Source organism: Nomascus leucogenys, chromosome 10, assembly GCF_006542625.1.
Source record: "Nomascus leucogenys isolate Asia chromosome 10, Asia_NLE_v1, whole genome shotgun sequence".
Lineage (NCBI taxonomy): Eukaryota > Metazoa > Chordata > Mammalia > Primates > Hylobatidae > Nomascus > Nomascus leucogenys.
This window is the reverse complement of record NC_044390.1, coordinates 60,798,964-60,806,844: the sequence shown is the minus strand read 5'-3', so window position 1 is coordinate 60,806,844 and position 7,881 is coordinate 60,798,964. Positions and strand designations below refer to the sequence as shown.

Sequence of the window (7,881 nt, the reverse complement as noted above, 5' to 3'; positions counted from 1 at the left end):
CAAAAGACTGTGGAGCGAGAACTCATCTCCAAAATAACTTACCACGCTGGGGTGAGACCACGAATGGTGTGGAGGGGAGGGTCCCATGGACATATTGAGGGACATGGATACGCAGAAGAGGTATCCATGTGGTGGCAGCCGGGAAGGGGGTGATCAGATGGTCCACAGGGAATATCACAAACTCGAATTCTGACGATGTCCTGGTAGTCACCCAGCCAGATGAGCGCATGGAGTTGGGCGTGGGGGGTGTCAAAGCTTGGGGCCCGGATGCAGAGTCAAAAGCATCACCCTCGGTCCCTCGTTCTCGCGTGGAGGTCCAGGGCCCCCGCCCACCGAGCAGAAGGCAGACCCAGGGGCGCTCCAGGGTGTCTCGAGCTCACACACGCTGAGTAGACACGTGCCCGCTGCACCCTGGGTAAATACAGACCCGGAGCCGAGCAGATTCTAATTTAGACGCCCGCGAACGCTGCGCGCACGCACACGTGTCCTCGGCTCGCTGGCACTTTCGTCCCGCCTCCTCCGTCGCGTGCCGGAGCTGACCGGGAGGGGTGCTTAGAGGTGTGGCTCCGCGGGGTCAAAAGGAGAAGGATCAGTGAGAGAGGCATTCCCACACCCTCCCCTAGAACTGTCCTTTCCCCATCCAGTGCCTCCCAAATCTGTCTTAGTCCCCAAATGTATCCCCGCCCTAAGGGGCGCTGGTGGGAGGAGCTACATGTGGGGGCGGAGCTCGGAGTCCAGCTTATTATCATGGCATCTCAGCCAGGGCTGGGGTAGGGGTTTGGGAAGGGCAACCCAGCATCCCCCGATCCCAGAGTCGCGGCCGGGGATGACGCGGGAGAGCGTGGTCGCCCCCAGAAGGCCCCGGGCCATCGTGCCGGCCTCCACGTAGACCCCGGGGGTCGCTCGCTCCTGCCAGCTCGGCTTCACCAAGGCCAGGAGCTTAGCGCACGCTCGCCTCCCTCCCCCCCGCCGCCTCTGCCGCCGCCCCCTCCTTGGAAACCAAGTTACCAACGTTAAACCAATCCCCGAGCGCAACTCTGCCTCCCCCACACCCCACCCGCCGCGCCGCGCGGAGCCGTCCTCTAGCCCAGCTCCTCGGCTCGCGCTCCCCTCGCCTCCTGTGCTTTCCCCGCCGCGGCGATGCCAGGGCCTTCGCCAGGGCTGCGCCGGGCGCTACTCGGCCTCTGGGCTGCTCTGGGCCTGGGGCTCTTCGGCCTCTCAGGTAAGAGCCCCGCTCTGGCTCGGGGTGGACAGCGCGGGGGCGGAGTCCCTGGACCTGAGAAACGGCCTCCTGTCCCTCCCAGCTCCGCCCTCGCCTCACTCCCACGCCTCTGCCCCCACCTCGAGCCTGAGTCTTCTCCCCTTCCCCCTCCTCCCCAACACACACCCGAGCCCCAGCTTCCTGACTCCTCGATAGCCCCTACCCGCTTCGAGATCCTAGGTGTTCTTCCGCACCCAACCCTTCGCCCTGGAGACCCAGTGTCTCTCCTGTCCCCTCCCCGGGTACCTCCTCACGCTCTGCTGTGCACCATGGTCCACGGACTGGCATCTTCCCCACTCGCGGTCCGCGAAGACTCCATCTCTCCAACTACCCTGACTCAGAGGCGCTGTTCCCGCTCCACCCAGAGCCCTGGCAACCGGGTCCCTCAGCTGTTCCCGCGGTTCCTTCCATGAGCCCAGCCTTGCGTCCCGGCTCCGTGTTCTTCAACGGGTGTAGGGTCCTTCCTGACCCTTGACCCAGCCTCGTCTCTCCTTTGCCCTTGCCGCAAACGCACTGTCCTCGTATCCCAGCATTCTGCCAGGACCCTGAGAACTGGTTCATCCCCCGTCCCCTATCCCGGGTCCCCTTCTCTCAGCCTTGCTATGTTCATCCAAGAGCCCACCTTTCCTCTCCTCTACCCCCTCCCCCCATGCTTTCCCGCCGCTTCATCGGCGCTTTGGAGACCATGGCTCTCTGCTACCACGTCCCAGAGACACCCTCGAGGTTTAGACTCTGGGAGTGCTCCTTTAAACCGGAGGCCTGGGCAGGACGCGGGACGCCTGGGTTCTTTCCCTGGCTGCAGCCTCTCCTCCTCCTCCCCGCCCTCCGAGAACCCTTGACTCGACATAGGGGCGCTAAGATGTCAGGGAGTTGGCTCCCCAGGCTCAGCCCGCGTTTCCCTGGGCAGCGGTCTCGCAGGAGCCCTTCTGGGCGGACCTGCAGCCTCGCGTGGCGTTCGTGGAGCGCGGGGGCTCGCTGTGGCTGAATTGCAGCACCAATTGCCCTCGGCCGGAGCGCGGTGGCCTGGAGACCTCGCTGCGCCGAAACGGGACCCAGAGGGGTTTGCGTTGGTTGGCGCGGCAGCTGGTGGACATTCGCGAGCCGGAGACCCAGCCCGTCTGCTTCTTCCGCTGCGCGCGGCGCACACTACAGGCGCGTGGGCTCATTCGCACTTTCCGTGAGTTCTGGGTGGCCACGCGCGTACTCCACTACTCTCCCTCCCTCCCAGGCCCCGCCCCCTGGGTCCCAGGGTCCTCCCCTTCAGGCCCCACCTCTGTTCCAAGTCCCGGCGTTCCAAGAGCTGCGGACTCTTCCCCCTCGCAGAGCGACCAGATCGCGTAGAGCTGATGCCGCTGCCTCCCTGGCAGCCGGTGGGCGAGAACTTCACCCTGAGCTGTAGGGTCCCCGGCGCCGGGCCCCGTGCGAGCCTCACGCTGACCCTGCTGCGGGGCGCCCAGGAGCTGATCGGCCGCAGCTTCGCCGGCGAACCACCCCGAGCGCGGGGCGCAGTGCTCACAGCCACGGTACTGGCTCGGAGGGAGGACCATGGAGCCAATTTCTCGTGTCGCGCGGAGCTGGACCTGCGGCCGCACGGCCTGGGACTATTTGAAAACAGCTCGGCCCCCAGAGAGCTCCGAACCTTCTGTGAGTGGGTGTGGGGAGGAGATGGGGACCAAGTCAGGTCGGGTCGGTATTTAGGAGGTTTAGAGGTAGATACATCTAAATGCTGATCCTGACTTCAACCCTCACCGGCTGAGCTGTTTCCCCTTCCGTGCCTTGAGGATGATAATAGGATAAGATAGTGCATGTCAAGTGCTTAGGACATATTGAGCGCTCGGAGTTCGTTCAAACTTGGTTCTTCGACCCCTAGCCCTGTCTCCGGATCCCCCGCGCCTCGCTGCTCCCCGGCTCTTGGAAGTTGGCTCGGAAAGGCCCGTGAGCTGCGCTCTGGACGGACTGTTTCCAGCCTCAGAGGCCAGGGTCTACCTCGCACTGGGGGACCAGAATCTGAGTCCTGATGTCACCCTCGAAGGGGACGCATTCGTGGCCACTGCCACAGCCACAGCTAGCGCAGAGCAGGAGGGTGCCAGGCAGCTGGTCTGCAACGTCACCCTGGGGGGCGAAAACCGGGAGACCCGGGAGAACGTGACCATCTACAGTAAGGAAGGAGGCGGGGTCTCCGCGGCTCGGAGGTGGGACCAGAGGAATGCGTAGGCGGGGCGAAGAGTTGGCAGGACCTCAGTACCGGAACAGGCGTGGCCCGAGTGTCCCGAGGGGGCGGGGCAGGTGGGGGCGGAGACGTAATCGCTGGGGAGGAGGAGCCTGTACAGCCTGAGAGGCGGGGCGCGGTACCCTAGTTCGGTCTCAGCACCCCGGGGATTCAGACAGATAAGGGGCGGGCCTGACTGGCGGGAGGGGTATGGTCAGTATACTCCGACCAAATGCTCCGCCCCCAGGCTTCCCGGCACCACTCCTGACCCTGAGCGAACCCAGCGTCTCCGAGGGGCAGATGGTGACAGTAACCTGCGCAGCCGGGGCCCAAGCCCTGGTCACATTGGAGGGAGTTCCAGCCGCGGTCCCGGGGCAGCCCGCCCAGCTTAAGCTAAATGCCACCGAGAACGACGACAGACGCAGCTTCTTCTGCGACGCCACCCTCGACGTGGACGGGGAGACCCTGATCAAGAACAGGAGCGCAGAGCTTCGTGTCCTATGTGAGTTGGTGATAACCCCTCGCCCCCCACCTCCTGGTGACTTCCAAGGACCCGCCTGCTCCCTGGCCGTGTCGTGGAGGCGGAGCCATTTCTCACGTCTAAGCCTATGTAACCCCACGCCCTGCCCGCAGACGCTCCCCGGCTGGACGATTCGGACTGCCCCAGGAGTTGGACGTGGCCCGAGGGCCCAGAGCAGACGCTGCGCTGCGAGGCCCGCGGGAACCCAGAACCCTCAGTGCACTGTGCGCGCTCCGACGGCGGGGCCGTGCTGGCTCTGGGCCTGCTGGGTCCAGTCACTCGGGCGCTCTCAGGCACTTACCGCTGCAAGGCGGCCAATGATCAAGGCGAGGCGGTCAAGGACGTGACGCTAACGGTGGAGTGTGAGTGGGGGTGCGCAGGGTGAATTTCTATCTGGTTCAGGGTCTGGAGGGTGGCCAGCCTCCAGGGAAGAGTAGGAGTAGGGTATGAGGTGTTCCTTTGGGTGGGGTTTTGGGAAAGGAAAGAGGCTGGTTAGTGGGGTTGGAGAAAGATCTTGGAGGATGGACGGGACCGGTGGGCGTGCCCCTAGCCTAGGGCGTGGTATTTGTGCGGCGTCGTGCAAAGGCGGGCGGGTCCAGAGTGTTTAAGTTTTTAGACTGAAAAAGGCGCCCCTGGTGGCTCAGGAAGCTCCCAGACAAAGTGCACGGCTCGATTAGCGTGACACCTCCTTGGATCGGCGTCCAAGGGTTATGCAGGGACAACGCTGGAAGCCTTGCAACGCCAAGGAGGGTCTAGGGACGTCAGACTTGCCCCCAAACCCCAAAGCCAACAATACACTCCCTCCCCCAGACGCACCAGCGCTGGACAGCGTGGGCTGCCCAGAACGCATTACTTGGCTGGAGGGAACAGAAGCCTCGCTGAGCTGTGTGGCGCACGGGGTACCGCCGCCTGATGTGATCTGCGTGCGCTCTGGAGAGCTCGGGGCCGTCATGGAGGGGCTGTTGCGTGTGGCCCGGGAGCATGCGGGCACTTACCGCTGCGAAGCCACCAACCCTCGGGGCTCTGCGGCCAAAAATGTGGCCATTACGGTGGAATGTGAGTAGGGGCACCGCGGAGTTAGGCAGGATCTGTGGGACAACCCCAGCTGGACTTCCTGGCCCCCGTGTGAGCCCCTGCAATCCTGTTTCCCAGATGGCCCCAGGTTTGAGGAGCCGAGCTGCCCCAGCAATTGGACATGGGTGGAAGGATCTGGGCGCCTGTTTTCCTGTGAGGTCGATGGGAAGCCACAGCCAAGCGTGAAGTGCGTGGGCTCCGGGGGCGCCACTGAGGGGGTGCTGCTGCCGCTGGCACCCCCAGACCCTAGTCCCAGAGCTCCCAGAATCCCTAGAGTCCTGGCACCCGGTATCTACGTCTGCAACGCCACCAACCGCCACGGCTCCGTGGCCAAAACAGTCGTCGTGAGCGCGGAGTGTGAGCGAGGCCCAGGCGGGTAGGGAGCAGGGGTGCCCCACGGTCCAGGCACTCCCTGACATCCCCCATGGCTGCTTTGCAGCGCCACCGGAGATGGATGAATCTACCTGCCCAAGTCACCAGACGTGGCTGGAAGGGGCTGAGGCTTCCGCGCTGGCCTGCGCCGCCCGGGGTCGCCCTTCCCCAGGAGTGCGCTGCTCTCGGGAAGGCATCCCATGGCCTGAGCAGCAGCGCGTGTCCCGAGAGGACGCGGGCACCTACCACTGTGTGGCTACCAATGCGCATGGCACGGACTCCCGGACCGTCACTGTGGGCGTGGAATGTGAGTGGGGCAGCACCGGATGGAGGGGACACGGTCCTCGGAAGAATGACTCGCAGCGGTGGGAGCATTCAAGGGCACCTCTCCCAATCCCATTCTTGGGGACAGGGAATTCCAGCCTAAACCAGGGGGTAATGAAAATTCTAGCCAGGCGCAGTGGCTCAGGTCTGTAATCCCAACACTTTGGAAGGTTGAGGCGGATGAATCACTTGAGGCCAGGAGTTCAAGACCAGCCCGGCCAACATGGCGAAAACCCGTCTCTACAAAAATTAGCCTGTCGTGGTGGTGGGCGCCTGTGGTCCCAGCTACTTGGGAGGCTGAGGCAGGAGAATCGCTTGAGCCTGGGAGGCGGAGGTTGCAGGGAGCCGAGATCCCGCCGCTGCACTCCAGCCTGGGCGACAGAGTGAGACTCTTTCTTAGAAAAAAAGAAAAGAAAATTCTAGGGAATAGGAGCACGGCCCTCCTCAAATCCTGGATTAGAACACTGACCTGGGCTTCACCTCCTTCCATTCAGTGAAGAAGGGCGAGGAATTTTAGCCGCAACAGCAGCCTGATTGTCGGGGAAGGAGGCTCTGATAGGAGGCAGGATCCTCTTCTGCCCATCAGAGGCGCGGTGGTCTCACATCGATCGTGGTGGGCCGGAGCAGGGCATTTGATCAGTGGCTGGGCCGGCGCTAAGCCCCACTTCACCTTCTGTGCCCTTCAGACCGGCCGGTGGTGGCCGAACTTGCTGCCTCGCCCCCTGGAGGCGTGCGCCCAGGCGGAAACTTCACGTTGACCTGCCGCGCGGAGGCCTGGCCTCCAGCCCAGATCAGCTGGCGCGCGCCCCCGGGGGCCCTCAACATCGGCCTGTCGAGCAACAACAGCACACTGAGCGTGGCAGGCGCCATGGGAAGCCACGGCGGCGAGTACGAGTGCGCAGCCACCAACGCGCACGGGCGCCACGCGCGGCGCATCACGGTGCGCGTGGCCGGTAAGTGGCAGCTGGGGAGAGGCGGGGCGAGGTATCTGAGAGGGGGCGTGACCTGGGTCTTGGGGCGGCCGGCCCCGCCTGCCTCCCTCTCAGTCCCGGTAGACGAGACGGAAGTGGGACAGAGTAGAAAAGTCAAGGGTGCCTGAGCGGGTGGGGCTGTTGATCGCACGTTGAGGGGTGGGAGATGGAGGTGGCAGGGGGACTGAATTCAAGGGGAGGGACTCTCCAGGGCTGTCACTGCTGCAGGAAAGGACTTAAAAACTTCGGGTGAATTCTGCGTGGTGGATACTTGACCCAATTCACAATCCACTGTAGAGAAGATTGGGGAGGGACCAAAGTCATTGGATGATGGAGAGAGAGAGGGGTCAAGATCGCCTTCTCTCACTTCCTGAAGCTCCTGAGACTGGGTTCTCTCTGGGGTCGGGAGAACCTGACCTGGTCCTGCCAATCCTCATTTTTGGGGGGATGGGGAGAGTTGACTTGTCGCTAGGGGGCTAAGTGTGGTCACGGGTTTATGTCCCCATGGGCTGAAGTGCGATGTAAATCGGGTCTCGGGTCGCCCTGGCACTGGGAGTGGCCTTACTGCATGGGGTCTCTCCCTTCTCCTAAGGCCAGACAGTGAGCACCCCGGGGCATGAGGACTGACTTCGTGCCTGTGGGAGTGCGGGGGGCGGTGGGAGAAGCCCCCCGGAGCTTGGCCACCCTCCGCGAGGGTCTCCACCCCGCAGGTCCGTGGCTGTGGGTCGCCGTGGGCGGCGCGGCGGGGGGCGCGGCGCTGCTGGCCGCGGGGGCCGGCCTGGCCTTCTACGTGCAGTCCACCGCCTGCAAGAAGGGCGAGTACAACGTGCAGGAGGCCGAGAGCTCAGGCGAGGCCGTGTGTCTCAACGGCGCGGGCGGCGGCGCTGGCGGGGCGGCAGGCGCGGAGGGCGGACCCGACGCGGCGGGGAGCGCGGCCGAGTCGCCGGCGGAGGGCGAGGTCTTCGCCATACAGCTGACATCGGCGTGAGCCCGCTCCCCTCTCCCCGCGGGCCGGGGGACGCCCCCCAGACGCACACGGGGGCTTATTTATTGCTTTATTTATTTACTTATTCATTTATTTATGTATTCAACTCCAAGGGCGTCACCCCCATTTTCTACCCATCCCCTCAATAAAGTTTTTATAAAGGAA

General features: G+C 63.9%; 1 protein-coding gene across 1 annotated transcript; it reads left to right on the top strand.

Annotated features, from left to right (window-relative positions):
- The first annotated feature begins 1,030 nt into the window (after window positions 1–1,030).
- Window positions 1,031–7,881, top strand: ICAM5 (intercellular adhesion molecule 5). Its single transcript, XM_030820893.1, has 11 exons — window positions 1,031–1,222; window positions 2,169–2,438; window positions 2,585–2,905; window positions 3,132–3,419; window positions 3,718–3,972; window positions 4,104–4,352; window positions 4,801–5,046; window positions 5,143–5,421; window positions 5,504–5,743; window positions 6,447–6,713; window positions 7,442–7,881. Exons 1-11 carry the CDS (start codon window positions 1,141–1,143, stop codon window positions 7,717–7,719), a joined length of 2,775 nt encoding a protein of 924 aa, XP_030676753.1. The 5' UTR covers window positions 1,031–1,140; the 3' UTR covers window positions 7,720–7,881.